Consider the following 23,882-nt stretch of genomic DNA (forward strand, 5'->3'; position numbering starts at 1 on the left):
AGCCTGGACTTGGGAACCCCCTGCCATCAAGTACCCCCCCAGCACATGCAGAGCACCTTTAGGGAGAAGGTGAGATTTTTAATGGGGCTGAGACAAAGCAGCCATAGGCACTGCAGAGCAGGCAAGCTGCCACTGGGTGCCAGGGGACAAAGGTACCCTCTGAAATTTGGCTTATTTGCAGCACCCCTACTCTGCCTGAGCTGCTTGAGCAAAGCAAACAAACCTGAAGTCTATTACATCTGCATTAGTGGGATTTAAAACTACCTGCACCAACACGGTAGAGTTAGCTGCACTGATAGCTTAAGATTCGTTTTCTGTAGCCTTAGTCCATCACTCCAAGTAATTTGCCTGCAACAGACACTCTTCAGGCTTGACTCAGTCAAGCATCACTCAGCACGGTTTGTCCTCCCACAGCAAGTACAGGGCCATTTCCTTTTCCCTTGCAGCTGAAATCACTGTTGAAATCGTTCTACAACTGCTGCCAACACTTTTCCCATTGCAAGAAAAATAAGGAAGATAACCCCACACCTCCTGAACCTGCTTGGTGAGGTTGCTTCTGATTGCTTAGCACATTTTATTCCAGCACTTCCCATCTGTTATTTGATTCCAAACTTAAAAACTAGAGCAGGACAGCAATTTCAAAAACAGCAAAATAATAATGGCACCAAGCTAAGGCCTGGTATCATGTGCTTTACCAAGCTGTTGTTTGAAAAGCTCATTTCCCCACTGAGTACCAGTCTCCCCACCTTCAATATGTTTACCAGGGGCCAGCATCAGCCTTTGCTGCTCCATCAAGCTGCCACCCTCAGCCCCTGCAGCCCAGCAGCAGCTCGTGCTCAGACGAACAGAGCAGGTGCTCAAGCAGCAGCGGTGGTGGTGTTGGACTAGCCAGGTGTAGGCAATTCCTTTAACAGTGATAAACTGTCAGAAGCCTGGAAAAGAGAGAACAACCCTATTACTCCAGCATGGGAGAAAACATGGGTCTTGTGAATGTCCATGCAGGCTCCTAGAGGAGGACCCTGCCCAGTGGGAACCTCGGGGAGCACTGGTGCCTTCCTTTCCCTCCACCCCTGCCTGCCTGCCTGCCTCACCCTCTGCCTCGAGCTCTCTGCCTGGCAGTTGTTGCTGTCCTCCCGGGCTACTCTTTGCCTGTGCAAAATGAGTGATAGCTGCCGGGGGCAGGCAGGAGGTGAATTACCTATTTTTCCTGAAGCTAAGTTGTCAGTGATTTTCTTTCACCGTTGCGTTTCCTCTGCCATTGTGAAGGAAGGAGAGGTTGAGGGTGAAGGTAGGAGGACCTCCAGTGTTTTCCTAATTTTTGCTTTAAGCATTGGTTCTTCACAGAGAGGGTGGTTGCACACTGAAACAGGCTCCCCAGGGAAGTGGTCACTGCACCGAGCCTGTCTGAATTTAAGAAGAGATTGGACTGTGCACTTAGTCACATGGTCTGAACTTTTGGGTAGACCTGTGCGGTGTCAAGAGTTGGACTTGATGATCCTTAAGGGTCCCTTCCAACTCAGGATATTCTATGATTCTATGATTCTATGATTCTCTGCCCCCTCTCCTGCTATGAATTGGAGGATACGAGCCATTCCTCCACTATGTTTTATATAACTTTGTTTACATTTCTGAATATACACATACACTGCTGATGCTGGGCTGACCTCCTCCTTCCCAAACCCACTCCCCGGTGCGTGTGCTAGGACTGGGCTCTGTCCGGGCAGCCCCTGGGCAGGGCTGGGGTGGGGGGCTGGCAGCAGGGCCCCGGTGGTGCTCACAGCAGCCCTGCTGGGAAGCCCCCTCCTGCTCCCTACTGGAGTCGCTTTTGCCATGGGTGGCCTCTGGAAGTGGCCTCTGGGCTCTCAGATGCGGTATGTGCTCGCTGCTTCTGCTTGCTTCAAATTAACCATAGGAGGTAAGAAATTGTGAAAGCTGGGCCTATTGTTATTGTGTTTGATTGGGGTATTTATTTGTAATCCTGTAATTTCTTAAAAGCAGCTCAGGGGATGAGGTGAGGGGGAGTTTGAAGAGGTACTGAATGGGTTGCAAAAGCACATTATTTATTTTCTAAAACTGTGCTCCCCAATGCAGCTGCGTTCAGATCCAAAATCAGCCCATTATCCCGTCTACTGGCTCCCGTTAAGGTAATAACTCTTGCACAGAAATAGGCTGGCCAGTCTCAAAAAGACTCATTTACCACCAAGACTCGGAGAAGGAATACAGGAATTTCACTGGGATAATAGTGTATTTTTTATGAAGAGTAATAATTACTGGCTTCGGGCTGTCCCTGAAGAAAAACAGTGTTTATTTTTAATGAGCAGGGCTTTCTGATTGGAGCAGCGATGCTTTCCACTAAAAATGAGCTTCTGCTGCCAAGAGAAGGCAGCGTGCCCTCGTTTTTAATCTGTTGCTCCCAGCTTGGTTCCAGTGGGGAGGCTTTGCTCTCATGGCTGTTCCCCAGTGCTTTGAGCAGTGAGCGCACTCCTCAGCCCTGGCTGTGCAGCCAGGGGACATGGGCTGGGGGGGTTCAGGCCAGGGGGGCTCCCCTTCAGACCAGGTTCAGCCCCAGGCCTGCCCGGAGCTTCCCCTGCCCCATGAGGCGCCAGCACTGGGGCTGTGCTCCTGGCTCGGGCAGCACAAAACATTTGGAGAAGCTGCACCCCAAACATGTGACTCATGAAGCCTTTTGGCTGCCTTTGGAAAGCTGCGTCTGGAGAGTCCCTGTGAGCCAGCCCAGGGGGTTGCAAGGTGAGTTTACCTGAGGCAGAGGAAAAATGATTTTCTATCTCCTGGCAAGCACAGTCAATAGTCCAATAATATGCTATAAAATGTGTGTTTTCATTCACATATAATTGCCCTAATGTCCTGCGGAGAAGTAATGAGAACCACACACACAGGGGGAAAACTGTGGAAAATATAAAATGGAAAAATCAGAGAATGAGCAATAAAAAAATCATCTGTCGGGAAGGAGAGAAAGGAAAGAAACGTGGCCCTGGAAATTCAGTTCTCTCTAATGGATTTAAGTCTTCATTTTTAGCAACCAAAATTTAACTAACTGTTCTCTAACCTTCCCTGTAGAGGAGACAGGAACGCAGAGAAAATGGTGCAGGGCGCATTTGAGAGGTTCAGTGCCACAATTACTCTGTCAAGGAGAGCACGGACATGCACAGCTGTGAAAGATGAGCCCAGCAGGAGAAGTGGTTTATTACTGTGCTAAGTGAGACCAATTCCTACCAGGATGAGTAATTCACATGCAAGGAATATCGGCAGACAAGAAGAGATGACGAACATCGCCAAGGCCCTGTCCTTCCTGAAATTTAAAAGCACAAGCTGAAATTTAATTACTGGCTTTCTGCTCGACTTTTCCCTGTGTGAATGCACTCCCCCCTCACCATCGCACCCTCACGGGTGGGGAATGCACAAGCAGCAGGGCCGGCTGCTGCCTCCCACCTGTGCCCCCCTGTGCCAAGCAGCGGCTCACTGCTACTGCAGCGATGGCTCATGGGGACACGGGGCTGCCACAGGGACTGGTGGCGGTGCTGGCACAGAGGCAGCTGGCAGCGTGTGCCCACCTTCAGGGCTACAGCCAGCCTGGTGCAGATGTCTGAAGGAAACGTCTGCTGGAAGGTGAGCATCTGAGCTCAGGTGTGGTTGGCTGCCCAGCTGCCACGCTTAATTCTGCCAAATTATCCATGCTGCCTAGGTTGATGCTAAGGACTTGGCTGAAGGTGCCTTCAGTAGGCATAAAAGTCAGATGGACCACCTTTCACTGCCTGAATGTCGGCCGAGCAGGATGATGCTGCTGAGGTTAGAGCCTAGAACCGGCACCCAGGTGGTGACGGAGGGCACTGGACAAGGAGGAACCAGAGATGCTAATAGCCAAGACTTGAGGGTCTTGAGAAATATGCTCTGATCATTTATGAAAAATGCTAGTGACTGTCACATAATTGCATGTAATCAGGCATCATTGTGTGCTAATGAACAGCTGTGCCATGTTAAACCCCTGTGGAGCCTCTGTTCTGCTTACCATGGGTGGTTTTGCTGCTTCTCATTTGTGCGTGCTCAAACAGCTTTGGGAGGCCCCAGGTTGCTCCTTGTCCACTTCTACTACATTTTATAAGCTCTAGCAAGCTAACTGCACATTGCTCTTCTGCCTGTTATTACTCTTCTGCCTGGTTCTATGGTCCCTTTTCCTGCCCTCTCCTCCATTTGAGCACGGGTTTTTCGTCTGTATTTTCATGTAATGTTTTTAATCTGGATCCTCTCAGACCAAAAGTGGACAAGCAAGCACAGGGTTTGAGGGGCAAACTTTTATTATAAAAGTACTCACTGGGTGCATCCAGACTCTGTGCACAAGAGAAAACCTTAGAAAGCTCACCTGCCATTACCATTCACAGGTTGGGCAGTTGTTCACACAGTAACCGCCAGGCTCACTGCTGGTTGTGGCTGTAGGCTGCCAAGCAGGATCCCAGCACAAGCATTCTGCTGATGGTAACAGCTCCTTCAGCCTGACCTGACCTCTCCCATCAGCTCTCCTGTGCCGCTCAGCACTCGCTGGGCAGAACGATGTGCCCTCAGATGCGAGCTCCCTGTGAGAGAGATGCAAAGACACACTTGACTGGCAGGGCCACCTCAGTAGTTCCTAGGTAAAGCACGTTCAGGGTTCCCAGGCCTACACAAGGACATTGAGAGCCTCTGATCTCCATGTCTGCAGTTACTTCACACACGTGATGTGTTTCAACATCCCGTGTCTTTCAGCCAGGCTCTTTAAAGCAAACCCCCTTGGTAAGGAATATTCAGCCTGGCAGGCTCACTAGCTGTGCACCGGGGCTGCTGTCAAACACAGGATGCACTTTTGCATTCCTGCTTGAGACCAGCTCAGGAGACCGCCCAGTGCACGTGCCTTGCGTGGGCCAAAGGGCATTCAGTGGCATCCTCCTCTGGAACTGGAGGCTCGTCAAGCAGTTGGCCCATGTGCTTTGAATGCCTTCACAGCAGCTTTGTGTCCCAGCTGGAGATGCTCCTCCCAGAGGCAGCTGAGGTGAGGACCCCGTGTACCCCAGCATCTTGATATGCTGCCAGACTCTGCAAGTCATGTCTGATGGGGCACCAGACTCTGTCTTATTCTGAACACCTCGGGGCTGGTTTTCAACCCCACACTTCTTACATGGAATATTTTCCTCCTGCCTGCTCTCATCCTCAGATGTAGACTATTATCACAGTGCTGAGACCAAGAATGCCAAGTACTTAGAGGGGAACGTGGCTTCGCATCACTCCTTAAACATTGGCCAAACATGAGAGAGCAGACAGTGCAAATGCCCCAAGGCAAGCACAGTGGGGTGTAAAGCTCTTGTTCAGAGGGGACTCCTGGTCTGGGTGTATGCCTCTCCTCTGCATGGGAGTGGTCACCCCAGGTTGTTCTCCAGAAGAGCAGAGAAAAAGGCCCAAACCACCCCCACCTGACCTACTGCTGCATGGTGCCCACAGCCCCCCAAACCCAACAGTCACTGGAAGATTAGGCAAGGTGTATTCTGATTTCCCATCCCATCACACAAGCGTGTAAACCCAAAGTCTTGCTCTCCCACTGAGTTGGCCCCAGGCCTCTCCTCCAGACCAGCCTTCCTGCTTCAAGCTGCAGAGGTGTTGGGATCACTTTCCCTGCAGGCCTTCAGGAAGGCTGATTGCAGTCAGTACAGCCACTAATGCACTTCACTGTGTACTTGGAGAATATTTCAAGCATGTGTGATAACAGGCAGCATACACCCAAGATGCTCTAAGCAAAAGGCTTCTTCGGAAGCCACGCATTGCTGAATGCCTTTACTCATTCTGTACTTTTGCATCCAGTGAAGAGTGAGTGCTTTCCCATGCCTTGATTTCAGAGGCTCCTTTACTGACACCTATTGTATCGCTTCAGTGGTACAGGCTCACCGGACTGCACGTGGCTACAATGCACGTGGGTGTTCCTTACAACTCAAACAAGCTACACTAGTACAAGAACCTGCAAAGCATGAGAGGGTTTGAGCAAGTATAATAGCCTTAATTGGAACAAAAAATGATATCCTACACTTTAATACGAATACTAAGAGCAGACCGAGTTCAAGGGCATGAACAGACTTAATAAGGACTCTAATTACAAGCTGAAAGAACAACTGCTCCTCATTGAAGCTGCAGAAACAGAGGGCTCCTTGGGTAGCATGTATAGGGTCTCCATAGTGTCTCTGCCTCTTCGCCCTCCCCGGGAGCTGGGCCCACAGACAAACTCCACCCAGGATTTGGCACTTCTGAGAGAAACCAGGCCTGCAGAACAAGTAGCAGCTGCTGTGTGCCACCGAACATGAAAAGGATATCGGCACACAACTCTGCTTCTGCCCCCAGCCTGTGTTTCAGCAGTGTGGGCACTGGGTCAGGCTCCTCCACACCCAACAGACTGGGACCCCTGCGCAGGAAGGACAGAATTAAAACTCACAGCGCATCATCACCTCCAACTCTGGAATTTATTTAACTACAAGCACACAGCATTCAACAGCACTATGTCTGGGTGGAATGTGGGGAACTCAGACACCCCTTGTTTAACAAAACTTAGGAGTTTCAGACACTTTTATTTGAATACAAACTTCACCCCAAAAAAACAATGGAAACAAATAAAACTTCAGAATTACAATGCTAATGACACAGGATTTACAAAAATATAAATAACCTATTCATAACCTTAAAGAAAACAGAACATCCACCATAAAAATTATCATGTATTCCCAGCAGTAAACTATGACTACAAAAAATTATTTATTTAGTTTTAGAAAAGCACCAGAATTTGCATTGTTAATTAATCCAAAACACATAGGGCACCTCCCCATAGGGCATCTCCACTTGCAGATTTTTCAAAGCGTGCCCATATTGTAAAAAATTTTCTTCAGTATTGTCCACTCATGTAAGAGTGTAGTGAATTCTTATAAGCACCCTGTTTGAGAATAGCATCCAAGGATGTACAAATTACTTCTTTATTTTAATAAGATTTAAATATATGCCTATTTTTAAGTGTATGCTTAGAAGCTTTCAGAACAGGGCTGGACTGAAACCCATCACAAATTCTTCTGTAAATCAGACTTCCAGACAGGACTAGTGTCAAAACAATTGCTTGTAAAAAAAATAAAAAAAATCTCACCACCCAAGAGTATTTCCATTGTTCAATCACAGCTAAAGTTTGCATAGATACTGGATTAATTTATTTCTTTCAACTCTTTTTGAACCATGCCAGCTTGGCTTTGGTAGCTTCCTGAAGCTGAAATGTGAGATTCAGCGCTATGAGAATTTCCTTCCCTTACATTCCATCTATTGTGCTGAAAATACCATTAAGAAAAAGCAGAAAAGTCAAGTACCAAGTCTATTGGTTCCCAGCTAAAGAAACTGAAGCTCGCCCACCTGCCCAGTGATGGCCACCGTTTGCCAGTGTCCAAAGTGCAGCGCCAGAGCCTGTCTTTCAGACTCTTGTGGTCCCCCTTCTTCTGAGGACTTCAGCTAGACTTGTGAAAAATCAGCCCAAAGGGCCTTGAGCTGGCTAAATTAAAGGCCATGTAAACACAGCTGATTCTGAGACTGCTGACAGCACAGCTGGATGGCGGCTGCTGGCCATGGACATCAGCACAGGTGGGAGCAGCCCTGGGACAGGAGCCCATTGCCATTAAAAAGCCCACTCCAGAATAGTACAGTGTGGGACTGAGCACCCATGAAGCACCATCCACAGAAGCTCACACTGCGACTGTGTAAAAGGCTCTGAGCAGGCTCGAGTCTTCTCAAGAACAGTTAAAATAGTTAAAACACAGCTACCCACAGACCTGCCGTGGAGGTGGCTGCCCCGGCGCTCCCAGTGCGCCAGGCAGGGCTGGCAGAGCAGCACCACGTGCCGCCTCCTCAGCACCACGGCGAGGTAGGTTTTGGATGTGAACAATGTTGCTCAGATACCAAACAGCTAAAATATAAGTTTACCTTAAAAATTGTTAGGGGAATGGGGTTGATTCCTTAATAGAACAGCAACAACAAAAAAGAAAAACAACAAATGCAGACCCCACCTACATCAACAGGAACACCCAGCAAGCACAGGAGGGACAGAGACCACTGGCTCCCAGTGAGGCTCTGCAGCACACAAGTGATGACAACCCTTTTATTCACTCCATTTCTCGTTTACCAGGCTGTTGCTAGCCATTGTTTGCTCCCAATCCCACAGCGTTGTGCTGGGAAGGAGCCTGCTTCGCCATCCTGCACCCCACTGGATGGGCAGGGACATGCAGGACAATCCACACCTACACCTGCTTCAAGTTCAAAGCCATGCCTGATTAGTTAAGCTGCATGGATGTTTTTAATTCACCTACAGATGTGTAAGTAATCTTCATTCCCGTTGTGTGTCCATAAAGAGATCAAATATTTGATTTTGTTACATGATTAATGCGAACACACTCTCTCCCTGCCACAGATAAGCCTCCAATGGAAAAACCTTATCCCCAGGCTGCATTTACACTAGAAATACTTTTTCTGACTGCTTTGTAACAGACCAAGTACATCACCCCAGCCAAAAACGGGTACAAGCTCTAACGCTTCTGGTTCTCACAAAGCAAAGAGCAATAAAACGACCATGACTCTGAAAGAAATAAACAGTGGAGGAGATAAAGTGTCACATCCAGTTGAAGCTGTCCATGCCTCCTGTTATCTGACCACATCCTGAGTGTGTTCAAGTCTTAACAACATTTAAAAAGAGAAAAGGGGGAGGGGGGAAACAGAGCAGCTATTAATACTGCTGTTTGGGCAGATCTGAGCAAAGGGCTATGTTCCCAGAAGGTCGCTTGCTTTTTCCAAGTACTGTGGTCAGATAAAAGGCAAAGCCTGGGGATGCCCTGGTGGCGGCGGGCAGGGTAACAGTGCCGCTTGCTGGCGGCCACCATGCCGCCAGGGGCAAGGACAGCGCAGGAAGCAGCGCTCAGAGCCAGCCGTGAGCTGCAGCCTTCAGTAGGGACACACACACAGCGAGCACCGTGGCTCAAACCCCCTGCAGGTCCTGGGGCACTCGGGGCCCACAGCCACCCAGGGCACTGAGCCCTGCAGGAGCCGCACTGCGTACGGGAGCTGGGAGTGGAGGCTGCGAGGGGACAGCAGCACCAGGGAAGGGTGGAAATGGCATGAGATGTCCAACAGACCCCAAGGACAGGGCGGAAAAAGTTGGGCAGTGAAACTAAGCAGGCACAAAATGGCATAGAAAGAGGGGGAGAAACAAGACAGGCTTGTTCTCCCTGGCACATGGCAGCAGAGGCAAAAACCTGCTCCCGCTGACCTAAAGGCATTTTTGACTCTGATCTTCAGTGGGATCAGGCACTGTCCTGGTTGAGTAAGCACAGTGGGTCCATTTCATTGCTCCAGAGGAGGGTGTAAAAGGCTTTAGTAGTCCAAGTGGCAGGGACAAAGCTGGGGGCTGACACCTCCTGCCTTCCTCGGCAAGCAACCAGCTCGCAGCAGGCTTCCTGCCCCGGCCACAGAGAGGCTGGAGCCAGGCACAGGGCGAAGACCGCTCAGCTGCTCCGCGCCATGACCTCAGTGGGACAGGCATCCCCGTCCCGGGAGGCGGCGGCACAGCGGGGCCAGGCGCGTGCCGGGCGGCCGGGGCCGCTTCCCCAGCTGACGGCAGCCCCGCATTCCCATCCGCCCCCACAGGGCCGCTCCCTGCGCCTCGCCTGCTGCGCAAGGATTCGCCCCCGACAAAAATCCTGGAGCGGGAGGCTTGCACAGACATTGCTGCCGGCAGGCAGGGCACGGCTTCCCACTGCAGGCCTTCTCTAGCCTCATGAGCCACTCCACCATGGACCCCCAAGTCCCACTTGTCAGACCGCCTGGCCAAACCCCGTGTGACACTGCGAGACCCTGAAGCTGGTGGCAGACAGAGGAGAACAACAGCACAGCAGCCACCAGCCCTGCAAGCTGCCCTGCAGCTCCACAACCAAAACTGAGGGGAGCCTCATGCAGGCAAAAGTGCTGCAAGCTCTGACAAATCCTCCAGGAACAAATTAAATGCAGAAGGGTGTTCCCTCCATAAGACCTACTCCCAAAAATGAGAAAATTAGCTTGTTTTTAGGCAGGAAAAAAAAAAAAAAAAAAAAAGAAAGAATATTCTAAAGCAAACCTGCTCTGCCACAGGGACTTCAACACTCACTGCAGCACAGTTGCAGTCTTCAGTCTCCAGCTGACCCCTACATGCCTGGCACTGGCAGGGCACCAGCTGTTCCCTGCAGAAGGCAGAGGAGGGTCCCTGCCTCTGGCACCCCGTGCTGCACCCCGCATCAGCCTGCAATGCCTGATGCACACCGAGGAGGCTGCCAGCACAGCTGAGTAGAGGCAGTCACCAGCAGACCGGGGAGCAAAAACTGCCCTGGGCAAGGAGCAGCACAGCACTGCACCTAACACAACTGTACATCAAAGTACCCTGGTGATCAACTTGGGACTTCCTTAAGAAAACTATACCAGTTCAAGTAAAGGAAATTAATTTACACATGCCACGTGCTGCACTGGCACAGAGACTGACTGCTCAGCTCTCCCTGCCACAGCAGCAATGGTCACACAGGGAGGAGCAAACAAAATTTCAACTCAAAGTGGCAACAGGAACCCAGAAAAAAATAACACAGTATTGGCCAAAGGAAAATGTTCTGAAAAGCTGGAATGGGAGAGAAGTGATTGTTGGCCCTGTAAGAGAGTGGCACACAACCAAGCCCAAGCCCCTGCACAGCGTGTGGCCAGGGACCTCACAGAATTCATCCCAACACCAGCAACTCGCAAAGGACAGGGCTTATTACAGACAGGCAGCACAGTGATTGTGACACCACTCTGCTGCTGGACATGGGTTAAGTACAGATGAAGAAAAATGAACTCAGAGGTGCTGAGCACAACCTGCCCAGAAGGGGCAGGAGTGACAGCTGTGAGGATACACAGTACTGTCACCTCCCCAGCTCCTCCACTCTTCTCCAAGGAGGGAGACTCCTCCTCACGTGCTTCTATTCCACAATGCAAAGACTCTCTCCACATACTCCCCACATGCATGTTAGAGAGATTGTGTGACCACAGGGCTACCAGATCCTCTCCCGTACCAGTACACACAATGCTTGAAGTTTCCTCCATCCCTTCCATCTTATCCTAGCACTGGTGGCCCTGAATCTGGCTGAGAGCAAAGTGGTCACACAGCAGGAGCAAGGCGTCAAACCGCTGCAGTCGCTGCAGAGCCTGGGCCAGATGAGGGATTGTGACCGAGTCTCCTGAGTAGGTGAGGTGAGTGATGAGCTGCTCAAATCCAGATATCCGTCCCAGAAACTGGGGTGCAACCCCCAGCTCCAGTGCCACATGGCTGAAGTTCTTCACACCATTCAAGGATGGGTCTAACAAGAAGGCAAGCGACTGCACCAAGGAATGGGGCAGCTCTGCAACAGGGAGACCTGGGGGCAGCAATACATAAAAGTGGGGTTAGAAACCACGTCCAGGTTTGGTGAGAATAAACACTAACTAGATTCAAACCCCCGTCCCTGCCAAGCTGGTGAAACATCTACTTGTCATGGCAGGGATCTCCTCCAATATTGCCTTCAGAGCTCAGCAACACAAAACCGGATCAGTCCTGGGGAGACTGCTAACAGGCAATAACTGGGTGTCCATTCACCACCCACCCTCAAGCCACTTTGAGCAGTACTGCAGGATATCTAACCTGGAAACTAGCACCAAAGGCAGTGAAAGTCACCACATCCCTGTAATGAGTGTCACCTCCACACAGCCAAGGTAGGCTTTTGGAGGAGCTCCTTATCAAAATCTGCATCTCTGCTACGCCAATGCATGGTGAACAAAAATGAGGCTGGGAAGACACTTACCCTTCATTGTGTTACTGATCTGAGTCACAAGGCTCTGGGCATCATTCACCTGGAAAGAGAAAGACACCAAGGTTGGGGACAGTCTGACAGCAACAATGATGCCTGTCAGTCCTCCCAGGGCCACCACAAAGGTTCAAAGCAATGGCACTTGTCATGCCAGCATTACTATCCCAGGAGCTAACAACCTCCAAGGGCCTCCCAGCAAACTGCTTCCATAAACAGTGACCTGGAGCTAAGTTTATATTTATATTTATATATATATATATATATATATATTATTTTATATATTATTTTACCAGGCATTTTCTGAACCTCAATTATGTTAATGACTAGGCTCATTATAAGCTAACCTGGGCGGGAGTAGGAATCACTGCCTCCTGGTGCCAGGTCAGCTTTCTAGATGAGCAAGAGTCTAAGAAACACCCGCAGAGTACATCAGTTAACGCATAGCTAAAGGTGGGTTTATACACTGAATAAATGGACTCCGGTCTTTTTATTATTTGAAACCATCCCAACAGGTCCTGTCTGTGGCTGATGGCCCTCTGAGGGCGGGTGACCTTATGCCAACTGCAGCGATGGCCAATCCACTTAGAATGCTAATCCTTTCCTCTGGGAGATACACTGGACTTGTGCTGGCTCACCAGCTGCTCCACAGCTCTGACATGACCTATGGAAAACGATCCTCATCTACTCCCAAACATGCCATGAAACATCTGGCAAATCATTTTTGGTAGTTACCCGGTCACCCTAGACATTAATGACCCTAAATCTTAGGAACCCACGTCCCTAACCCACCAGCCTTCTGTGCCCAAGGGCCAGGACATGTGATGATGTGTCAGAGAGGTGATGAGGAAGAACTTACCGGCTGCTCCCCGCTCTCAGCAGTGGGGTTTTGGACGGTGGGGGACAGGCCCCTCGCCGGGTCCACCACAAGGCTGCTCCCAGCCTCCAGCGCTGCACTGCCCCCCTCCCTGGGGACTCCTCGTGTTGCCTGGCTCCCCACCTCCTCCGACCTCTCGCTGCCCACAAACTCCACCTGGGAGGAGAACTTCTGCAGGTCGAGCTCGGTGCACTCCACCGGGGCATGGGGCCACTTGTGCTGCATCTCGGAGGCACAGGAGGAGAGGGGGGCCAGTGCCTCCGCCACTCCCCGCTGGCCTGGCCTGAGGTCGGAGGGGGCCAGGGCGGTGGCCAGGCGGTCGCTGCAGCCCGAGCTCCTGACCAGGGGCTGGCTCTCCAGGACGCTCCTCACCAGCTGGCCTTTGGAGGCAGGGCTGACCGCCACAGCCGACGGCAGCTCCAGCTCTGGCTGCGTGGGCGGCAGCTGGAGGCTGATGGCTTCTCCCTCTGAAATGAACTGAACTGCTTCCACCGGGCCTGGAATAGTAAAGGGCCACAGCTCAGTGAGGTGTGGACCTTGCCCCGTCCCACCTCCCATGGCCTTCTGCCCTTGGCCCAACACCACGACTCCACAACCCCTCTCCAAAGCTTTGAGTCCCATCTGTGCCACCCCCACCACAGCAACAGCTAGGACACGGCTGGATGGAGGCTTGAGAGCCACCAGAGCTGAGTGCAAGTGTTTCTGGTACAAAATCTGCGAGCAGTTGTTAACAGAAGACCCCAAATTTCATTTTGGTGGAACCTGGACACTCTCCGTCTTCCCTCCTCAGAAAGTCTCAGATTATCTTCAGACTGTGTGAACTGGAGCCCAGCATTGTCCTCCCTTCCCCCCCAAGAGGAAAGTGAAAGGAACGGGTACCTTCCGCCTGCCTGTAGCAGGGGCTCAGGTTCTTCACGCCCAGGCAGCAGGGACCAGACATCTGCTCTTCACACAGAAACCTGCCAGGTGCAGCCGACGTGGGGAACATCGCTCGCTGGCCTGAGAAATTCTGAGTCCTCAGGAAGACTTGGAGGATAGAGAAGAACCAGTCTGAGCAAAGGCTTGGCTTGTGTCCCTAACATGGCCTCAGCTGCATGGTATGTCTGCTGGCGAGGAGCTGGGAGACAGCAGCTCCCTGGCTCACCATCTGGTGAATGCCAACATGAATGCACCCCAGCCCGGGCCATCAAACATACTCCTTCCTACCTCTGTACTTCCAGCCCCACTGGTCCTGCACTGCAAAAAGCCACTTAACATCCACCTGCCCTTGAGAAGCCCCAGCAAGAGAGAATGCCAACTGACAGCGAAACAACATTTTCCTCCCACTAATTATGGTACTAAGGAGGAGGGAGGCTCCTCTGTGTCTTCGTGCAGGTACAAAAAAGCAAGAGAAGTCCTGCAGATGTGAAAAGCAGGATGAGCCATCTATTCTCTATGAATAGAGGAATGTTTGACTTCCAGTGCTCAGGACAGTGCTCTACCCAGCAACAAAGGGGCCAGAAACACGTATAAACAGCAAAGGGAGAACAGAGAGAAATGCTGCATGCACTGACTCACCTCGCTGGCACTGGCTCTTCCAGAACCGCTTGCAGTAGATAATGGAGAGGGCCAGAAGCACCAGCACAATGATGACTAGGGCACTGCTGGTCAGTGCGAGAAGGGCTGTGTCCTGGGGAGGTACCGTGGGGACTGCTACTTTCACCAGGTTTGTTCTGGATCGACCTGCACACACACCAGACACAGTGTTGGAACCCGACCCAAAGGCTTTGGGCCACCCCTTCCCTGCCCCTTCACCCTTCACATATAACAAACAAGCTTCTTCCATCGGGCCCACACAGGACAGGGGTTCAGTGTTGTGGAGAGAACAAGCAGCAATAGCTCAAGGATGGTGCAAATGTACATCCGAACACACGCCTTTGGCATGGTCACGACGGCTTCCCACAGACACCACAAAGCTGCCCAGCCCCGTCCCCCTGCTCCCTGCACCCAAGGGCCAGGCCACCCACAGGAGGTGGGCTGTGGGGCACCTACACTGGGGCTCAGAGGAAGGCGTCTGCTTGGTGCACGGGATACACTCCCAGCCCAACTGCCCGCTGATCCGTGCCTTGCGGTAAAACCTATAAGAGAGCAGAGAGGGTTCTCAGCAGCGTGGGGCCAGGAGCCAGCCCGCGCCCCCCCCCACCACGAGAAGACGCGCCCGCCTCCCTCAGCCGGCGGCAGCCGAGCCTCCTTCGTGCCACAGCACGCCGAGAAGGCACGAGGCACCATGTCTCTCCCAGATGCCGGCTCACGCAGTGCTCAGAGCTACTTTTTCACTTCAGTAGCTGCTTTTGCCAAGGAGTGACATCACCCAGAAGCAGCCTCCCGCCTCCCTCCTCCCCCTTCCCTGGGTCTTGCTAAAGGAGGGCGATGGTGATTAATAGCTCCACAAAACCACAGAAAAACTCCAGCTAGCAACTTGGTCTGGGAAGGGATTCAAAAACCAGAGCTCTGACATTCCTCTGTCACAAACCACATTGCTTGCTAAGAAATGGTCTGCAGCTCTCAGGCATTTCATAGGCTGTATGTAGCAGTCTTCACTTTGGGAACTCCTTAAAAAATTTGCTAAAAATCAACAGTTAAAGAAACCACAGCTTCCTCCACATGACTGTGCTTGGAAAGGGGCACCCATCACTCGAGGTATGGTCTCTACCCTCCTCTTCAGGGACTGCTAATTGCAGTGGTCAACAGACACTCCTCCTCCAGGGCTTGGCCACCCGGGTGTCCACAGGAAGAGCTCAGGCCTGGAAGTCTTCCACTGCTCATTCGTGGGAGCTTTCAGGTTCCCTTCGGATGGCTCTGATTTGTGGTTCCTCAGAGAGGCAGCTCTGGGCCACCAGGGCTCATCCTAAGCACCGTGTGAGAAGCGGCCTCAGGGGAAGCTCCCTGTAGCCAACCCCTCCCCGCACGCTCCCAGAGGTAACCACCACTGCGGGCCTGGGGCAGGGATCCGGCCCTACTCACCCCGGCAGGCACTCCCCACAGACCGCGTTGGTCGTTGCTGTGCAGTTGGACTTCTGGATGCGGTTGATGAGAGCGCAAGACAGGCAGGGCTTGCAGCTGTGATGGCCCCAGCTATCCTTAAACTTCCTGGGTGGGCAGGGAACGCACTGCGCATCCCCCCCTGTACCATCACCGCATTCCTGCAAGACACGAGGTTGGGCTGCGGTGAGAAGCCACTTCAGAACCCCAGGTTATACTGAACGAAACAGCATCTCTTCTTTGGAGGCATGTGGTGTAAAGGTCCTCCAAACACAGCTGAAAGCAGAGAGCCTTAGACCTGTCCTCATGAGGAAGCCGTGTTTTGCCCAGCAGCAGCCCACAGGCTGCCCCAGCTGCTGGAGCACGTTTTAGAGAGGAGACCCCTGCAGGGCTGTATTTCAGGAGGGAATGCTGGAGATGGCCAACCATGACTGCCATGGTCAAGGCTGGGCCAGACCCAGGTGTTGCAGGAGTGTCCTGCTCATGCTCACCCAGCCTGCAGCCAGGCCTGCATGGAGAGCTCAGGAAGGAAAAAAGCTTCCTCAGAAGGGCTACACTGCTGCAGCTTTACCCAGGGTACTGACTGGGAGAAAATTCAGATTTCCTTTGGCAAAAAGAGAACCACCTGAGCAGAAACCTGGAATTCCTCCCCACTTTTTACTTCTGTCTTCTCACCCTCCTATGCAAGGTGAGTGAAACTGCTTATCTTCCCTTCCCAAAGAGGATCAGCTCCTTCTAATGTATGGGGATCATCCTTCTTAATGACAATTAGCAGAGGATTCATCCAGCACTGTAAAAACCTTGGTGCTAGATGATTCCTAGTTCTTCCAGAGCAATTTACCTTGGAAAGCTCCTGCCCAGGCATGCAGTTTCGACATGGGGTGCATTTGCTGTGCTCATATGGGTCCTCGCTCTCTTTGCAGTCCATTGAGGCTGGGGAGGTGCCGGAACCTGAAGAAGGGAGGAAGAAAAAGCACAGAGGTCATAGCAAGTCCCAATACTTACGAGGAGCAACGTGCCCTTTTCTGGGCAAAAGTTTCCACACCGGCCAGGAAGACAGCCTGCACTTCTTATGCACCAAGAATGTCACTTTGGCAGGAGCCAGACTGCCTGCTCTCACCCACGCAGCAGCCTGCACAGAAAGCTCAGGAAGGAAAGAAGATGCTTTCTCAGAAAGGCTGCAGACAAAGTACCCGATTTTGCTGCCATACTGCAGTCCTCAAGGTAGAAGAAAGATTAAGCTAGATACTGTGACCACTCAAGCCACTGGTTCAACAGGCAGGTAGTGGGTTTTGCTGGCTCCAGCTGTATTTTAGGGCACCCCAGACTGTCACCCAGAGGGATGAGCCCCAGCTCAGGGATCTGGCAGCCATGCTCTGGCCAGTGCCACAACAGGCAGTCCCAGCCAGCCAGGACACATGCCCAGACCCCACAGCCACAGCCCAGGGCTGCGCAGGCTGCTCGAAGCTCTCAGCATGACACGGACTCACTTGCAGCTGCCTCGGAGGGCTGGCAAGACAAGCACCCATCTCCCTGCAAAACACCATCCAGAGCCTTTCCGAGGGGAATGAATGGCTCGGCTGAAATTAACGGCAGAACTGACCCCTAGTCTCAGTGGAAACACAATTTCCACCTTCAGTGAGTGTGGCTCATGAGAGAACACAAGACTTAAAGATTCAGCAAGAACAAGCAACAAAACCCAAAGCTACAAAACTGAGCAACTTGTTTACCATTTCAGGGCTGTTTGCGCTTTTCTGTATATTCTAGGTGGGTTCTTATCATGACAGAAATGAAATAAAATCCACCCCCACAGGACCACTCTTCCTTCTACTTCTCTCTGAACCTTCTGCAGCCAGCCAGTAGAGAAATTCATCCTGCCTTGACAGCAAGACCTGTTAACTTCTGAACACCCACCAGGAGCAGGGAACACTTGGAAACGCTCTTTTGAAGAGCGCCACTCCAAACAGTCTGAAACACCTGGGAAACTTGGCATTTGAGCCAGAGCTGTCCTGTTTAGGGCCCCAGGAGATGGCTGGCTCAGCCGGGAGGACAGCACCCTGCCAGACCCCTGTGCAGACCAGGGGGACAAGAAGAGGACTGCACGGCCACCGAGCTCTCCCCGCCACCCCCTCCTGCGACAGCCCCTCGCATCCTACCTGCTCCACCAGCAGGCACAGATACAAGTGTCCCGCAGCACACACTCGAGTCTCTGCGGGCTTTCTCTGGACTTTGTCTAATCCCCTACCACTCCCATGCAGACTGCCTTTAGGAAGCAGACGTTTGGCCAGGCTCCCCAGTCTCTGAACCATCAGGATTCATTTGAGATGAAGTCTGCCCCGGACAAGCTTAGAAGGTGAGTCACTGCTTACTGCAGCTCACACACATGGCCAGCGGCTCACTTGCTACAAGGAAAGGCAGTGAAAGCCAGCGAGGATTGGACGTGAAGACATACGGCAATGAGAAGCTAAGGGAGCTAAATTTATCTTGCAAACATCTCGGGAGGGGCACGATCACAGCCTATAAATAGTGTAAAGGTTACTGACAGTATAGAATAAATAAAGGAAATTTGTCACCATCTCAGAAGGTGGTAAAGAGGGACCTCTGTGCTATTGTCAAAGGACAAACATTCAAGTTCAGTGTTAGGCTCCTGCTACGGGCTGAATGAAGGAGGAGAAACAAAAAAACAGGAGACGGGCTGAGCACGGGTGATAGCCACCACTTCAGCAGGCTGCTGCTCCTCGGGGCTCCAGGGCCCCAAGCCTTGGTAGGATCCCACCATGCCGGGCTGCCCAGACAGCACTGCCGATACTCCGGTACCCGGGGCTGAACTCAGAGAAAAGGAGGCAAGACTTCAGGCTGCCTGCCTATCAGCTCTCTAAAGTGTCCTCGTAATACAAGAAAGAAATACAGGTGTCAAAGGAAGTCTTGGTGAAACTGTAGTGCAAACAACTTCTGCTGCCATGACCTCTTTCTCTTGTGAATTTACAGACTTCTCTGCATGTCAGAAGGGTTTGCAGATAGGGACACATCCCTTCCAGACTACCTCCCCAGGAGGGGCACAGCTTAAACCAGTTTGCCAAATAGAGAAAGTTACACAGGCAAAAGGAATCTTATGCCAGTGCAAGTACGCGTACATTAGGACACCTGCCAGCATGACGGTATCGCTGAGGGATGGCGGGGGAAACATCACACCACAGCCATGCCAGCAAAACTGTGAAGCATAGACCAGGCCTGCTGTTTCTCAAGCCACAATATAATGATAAGTGGAATGAAAGCTTTCTTGGATATCTGGCATGAAATTCAAAGCGATGGTACTTCTTAAAAACCTTTTTATATTAACAATACCTGAACACCAAGACATTTAATTTGTAAATGAACCACACATCAAAAACCACATAGCACTGCCCTGGTAAAGCAGCAATTTCTGATTGTCTAATGAACAATGAAAACGACTAGTCCTAATTAGCTGAAAGTAAAAAACAAACCCCTCCCACCTCTCTGAAAACACAGGATCTTAGGGTGACTACCAAAGATCAATATAAACCTGGTGTGGTATCAATGTACTTGTCAGCTGGAAGGCAACAAAACATACTGCCATTGTTTCAAGATGTGTGAAATCTTCTAACTTAAAAGAAAAGTCGCAACTTGTTAACGTACTTTTTTATTGTCTTAAGGGGACAATTGTCTGAGTTGGGTGAGCAGCGTGTGCTCCCTGCTGTGTTATTACTGAGACAGCAAAAATGTAAATTGCTGAATGAGTTTCATCAGATCATCATCATCAGATAAAAAGAACATTTCATCAAAGCTACAGTGCGAGTCCCAGATCATTTACCTCAGTGACAGCTCTGGAGCCCTGATTCTCTTTTTCCTGTGAAAACTAAGTTTTCAAAAAAATTAAACTACATGGGGATCTAAACTATTTATACACTCCCTTTTGCATCCAGCTAATGGATTGTGGTAGGGAACAAAAAGGAGGAGGAAATAAATGAAGGGGTACCAAAAAAAAAGTCAGTGCAAACAATGTCGCTCCTGGTCCCTGCCATGTCACCACCGCAGCAGGTACAGAGGTTGGGCAGGGCAGGACCTGCAGCAGAAGGTCAGCCCCAAGAGCCCCTGCCCTGGGCCACCCCTACACGGACCCACAACCCCCCCCTCCAGGCAGGTGTGGGGGTCTCTGCCTGCCCCCACTGCTGGGAGAGCCCCAGCCAAGACCTCTCCTTTGGGTGCCCTTGTGTCTGCGCACAGGGAACAGCTCCTGGGCACCGCTGCTCGAGCCAAGGGGCCGGGCTGCCCAAGCAGATCCCGATGGGCGGCTTCATGAATGAAGTTACTGCCTAGCAGAGCCAGAAGGCACTAACAGGACCTCGAAAGGAATGCTGGTATGTATTGAGAAACAGAACTAGAGAACAAATATCCCAAATAAAAACTGCAAGTGAAAAGGAGGGAGGAAAAAAAGAAAGGTTATTTGGAAAATATGACTGTATGTCTTGCATATGGCAATGCCTAACCCCAGCCTCTTGCTCATTAATTCCTCCACTCCTGTTCATTAACCCGGAGTCCTTTTCACCAGGCAGCATTTCCGTGTGTCTTCCTTTGCTAACCAGCACGTGGGGAGTGACCTACCACCCCTAGGGGATGCCTGGTAGACCAGAAGACTCAGAGAAACAGAATAGGGGGAAAAAAGGATTTAACCTGGATCTTTCCATGCTTTTTTTGGAAATCAGCAGGTTTTCCAAAACATTTGTAAGTTCCGCTCACAAAATTGTCCACTAATTACTTGGCATGGAGTGGCTGGAAACTTATATTTGCTTTAGGGGAAAGCATCCTAATGGCAGACAAGAACTAGAGGTACTCTGGGAGAAGCTGCATCTCTCCTTACTGCCCTGCAGTACTCTCAAGGCTACGTTCACTTTCTGCTCCTTGCATTCCAAGTGCAAAGGAAGATATTTGAAACTACCAAAACCACCCACAATACAGGACATAGTGCATCACTGCTGCTTCTGCTGTTGTTCCCATTCAGCTTTACAGTCCCACCAAACACCCACCCGGCAACAGCCTCATCCCTGCCCACAGCAGCGGCTCACCCAAGGCCCCAAAGGAAGGGCTGCCCATGCCAGAGGAGCTGCATGAGAAACTGTGGTGGGCAAATGGGGCTTGGGAAAGGAGAATAGAGCATCCTGCCAGAGCAGACACCCTCAGCACCAGGATACCTTCAGTCACAGGGCCCCCATGTACAATTCCACATGTTCATATAAACTGAATGAAATTCTGGTCATCCTTCTTGGGTGTCTGTGACTTGTGAGATATCTCAACTAAGACTTCCAGAACTACCACTTTACATGAAATCTTGGATTTTTATGTTTGTGGTTTTTATTTCCTTCTCTCTTTTTTTGTTCTTTCTGCTTTTCTCCCCACTTCTACTCATTCACAACTGTCACTGCTTCGCTTGCAATAACAACTCCGGTTATCTGCAGCGTCTGCTTTCCCCTCCAACTCTTACCGCAATTACGAACACCCTCACGCAGGTACAGCGCGAAGGAGAAGGGGCACGCAACCCGAGCAGCAGCTGCTGGGCGTTCTGCACAACTTGCCACCGGTTCTTACACACCCACGCGCGGCCCGCCCGACCCCGGCCCCCAGACGGGCCCCGCCGGCGCCCCCCGCCGCCCACCCTGGGGAAGGCGGCAGGGCGCCGGGATATGCCCGGGCACGCCTCGCCGAGGGGCCCGACAGCTCGCCACCAGCTCGCCACCAACTCGCCACCAGCTCGCCGCCACCGCACCGGCCCCCACGGCCGCGGCACCCCCGGCCCCGACGCCACGCGCCCGGGCACAGCACCGGGGGCGGCTGCAACCGCGCGCTGCGCCGCTCCCGGCCCCGCCGGCAGCTCCCGCCCGGCGGTGACACCGGCGCCAGCGGAGGGCCGGGAGCCGCTGCCGCGGGTGGGCGGGCGGCTGCGTGGGCTCCGCCGCTCACCTGTGTCCCGGCGCGCGTGGGGCAGGGCTCCGTGGGCAGGCTGCGGGGCTCCGCGGGCGGGACGCGCGGCGTTCCGCGGGCAGGACGCTCCGCGGGCGCGGGGCACGGTGCGCGGCGGGCGGGACACGCGCGGCTCCCCGGCGGGACACGCGTGGCTCCCGGGCAGGGCGCGCGGCGCCGCGTGGAGCGGGGCGCGCCGCGGGCAGCGCGGGGGATCGCTACCCGGCCGGCCCCGCCCCGCCGCCTCCCATTGGCCGCGCGGGCTGAATGGGCGGGGCTATGCAAATCGCAGCGCCCGCAAATTCCTCTCGTGCGGGGCCCCTGCCTCCGTTCCCCGCATCCCCATCCCGCAGTTCAGGCGCTCCCTCTCCCGCGGGTGCTTTTGCTGAGTCTCAGAGCTGCCCCCAGCAGGGTGTGAGGAGGCATCAGGCTGGGGCAGCCCGGAGGGGTTGTGTGCGATCCCACGCAGCAGCCACCTGCCCCGCTGCGTCCTTCCCAGGCCCTCGGATTTTCTCCATCCTTCAGCCAGCTTCAAGATGCAATCTCCACAGGGAAAAAGCTCAGCTGGACTTGTTCTGCGGAGGGACAGGGCTGGCTTCCCTGCTCACGCGGGCAGTTTGCCTGTCACAGGTCTGTGCCTGTGCAGCCGGCCCGCACCGTGCGGCTGCTGCTGCTCCTGCATCGCTCCTGCATAGCAGCGGAGTGTGAGCAGCATGCTCGGCTGGAGGGCTTACACACAGCCAGGACGGGCAAGGACGTTAGCATCAGCTCCTGCGCTTTGGAGAGCTGATAAGAGGGTTGTTGTCTCCAGAGCTGGGGCTGAGGCTGAAGCGTCCCTGTCTCCCAGCTCCTTTCAGTGAGATTATGCTGTCCCCTTTGTGGTTTTATGCACACCAGAGCAGAGTGCTATGAAATCTGGAAATGTTATTACCGTGTTTTACTTTTTCCCCATTCAGATCACCATCTGGAACCTTCTCACAGCCACAGGCACAAGCAGCAATGCTGCCCCACGCATGTCTGCAAAAGCTGAGAGCCACCTGGGGAGGTGCAGCACTGGCCTTTGGGTGGCAGCACAGACTTAGGCTGGCTTTAGTGGCTTGTGAAGCTGCACGCAGGAGTGACTGGCTGTGGGATGTTGGCCAGACACCTGATATTCCAGATGAAGGGATCTGTTGGGTAGGTAAAGTGCTGTACATCCAACAGATTTGGATGTATTTTGCAGCCTAAGGCCTTTCAGATGTTAGCTTCAGCCTACAGAAACATGGCCTGAGACATTTAGTGTTGTGACTGTAATTACCTGATATGTTCTGTCTCACGTTCTCTTCATTGAGTTATAATTATGAAATATAATTGGCAGCATTACTATGTTACAAGTCAGCAAAACCATGAATCCCAAAGAAGGGAATCTGTTTAACGAGCTTTTCTGATACACCGGAATATTCACAACAGTAGAGGGCCCCAACTCCAGGCACGAATATATTGTGGGGGCAATTGCAGACCATAAACACCCCACCTGCATGCAGACACACACAAACACAGTTCCCCTGCTGAAACAGCTTAATCATGCACTTGGAACATGATGTGGTGAAGAAATCAGTCATTTGGACACCTTACACCTTTCCTTCCATTTCAGATCAGCACTCTGCCCAACCCTGCCTAAGACTTCACAAATCATATTTTAACCACACGGGGAGGCCATGAAATGTGATGGGAGCGGTGCAGAATTCCCCTCTTTGCACATGCTCTGATGCACCTGGCATCCAGCTGGAGGAGGTGCTCCAAGGGAAATGCCCAGCGCCCAACCAGCACGGTGTTCAGGTGAAGTCTCATCCCTTCCAGGCCAACATTTCTCCAGTTTTAGTTCTTGTTTCATGGGGAAGGCCACCTTTTCAGAAGCGCCTTTGGTTGCTTACTTTGTGAAAAGAGCCGCTTTGGGCTGAGATCTACTGACTTTTCTCTATGAGAAATTTTATGATTGCATAAGATATAGCTGAGCAGTAGAGTTTTGGGGTGATTTGTGACTTAAATGTTCTTTGATTCAATGTGTTTTCCATTTACAGTGCTCAAAATAATAGAGCACATATTCAAAGGAATTTACTCTCTTGCCTGGTTGTATAGTG

At 52.1% G+C, this 23,882-nt stretch overlaps 1 protein-coding gene across 2 annotated transcripts; it reads right to left on the reverse strand.

Moving 5' to 3' along the window:
• Positions 1-4,473: 4,473 nt before the first annotated feature.
• On the reverse strand, positions 4,474-21,975 carry EDA2R (ectodysplasin A2 receptor). Of its 2 annotated transcripts, XM_084534319.1 has the most exons (10): positions 21,763-21,975; positions 16,628-16,737; positions 15,769-15,947; positions 14,797-14,882; positions 14,323-14,487; positions 13,645-13,791; positions 12,748-13,262; positions 11,886-11,934; positions 11,121-11,462; positions 4,474-4,589 (listed from the first exon to the last, which is right to left on the reverse strand). In XM_084534319.1, the coding sequence occupies exons 2-9, from the start codon at positions 16,712-16,714 to the stop codon at positions 11,167-11,169; spliced, it is 1,524 nt and encodes a 507-aa protein (XP_084390445.1). In that variant the 5' UTR covers positions 16,715-16,737; positions 21,763-21,975; the 3' UTR covers positions 4,474-4,589; positions 11,121-11,166. The 2 variants fall into 2 exon arrangements, with proteins under 2 accessions (XP_084390445.1, XP_084390444.1); XM_084534318.1 differs by lacking the exon at positions 4,474-4,589 and having other exon boundaries at positions 6,476-11,462.
• Between the last annotated feature and the right edge of the window lie 1,907 nt (positions 21,976-23,882).

Source organism: Aythya ferina, assembly GCF_964211825.1.
Source record: "Aythya ferina genome assembly, chromosome: 13".
NCBI lineage: Eukaryota > Metazoa > Chordata > Aves > Anseriformes > Anatidae > Aythya > Aythya ferina.

Excerpts from the sequence above, each read along its gene's own strand:
- EDA2R (XM_084534319.1), bottom strand. The coding sequence starts at position 16,714 with ATGGACTGCAAAGAGAGCGAGGACCCATATGAGCACAGCAAATGCACC. Across the intron at positions 14,488-14,796 it reads GCCTTCCTCTGAGCCCCAGT|GTCGATCCAGAACAAACCTG; the intron begins GTAGGTGCCCCA and ends GTGTGTGTGCAG. Across the intron at positions 11,935-12,747 it reads CTGAGAGCGGGGAGCAGCCG|GTGAATGATGCCCAGAGCCT; the intron begins GTAAGTTCTTCC and ends TTCTCTTTCCAG.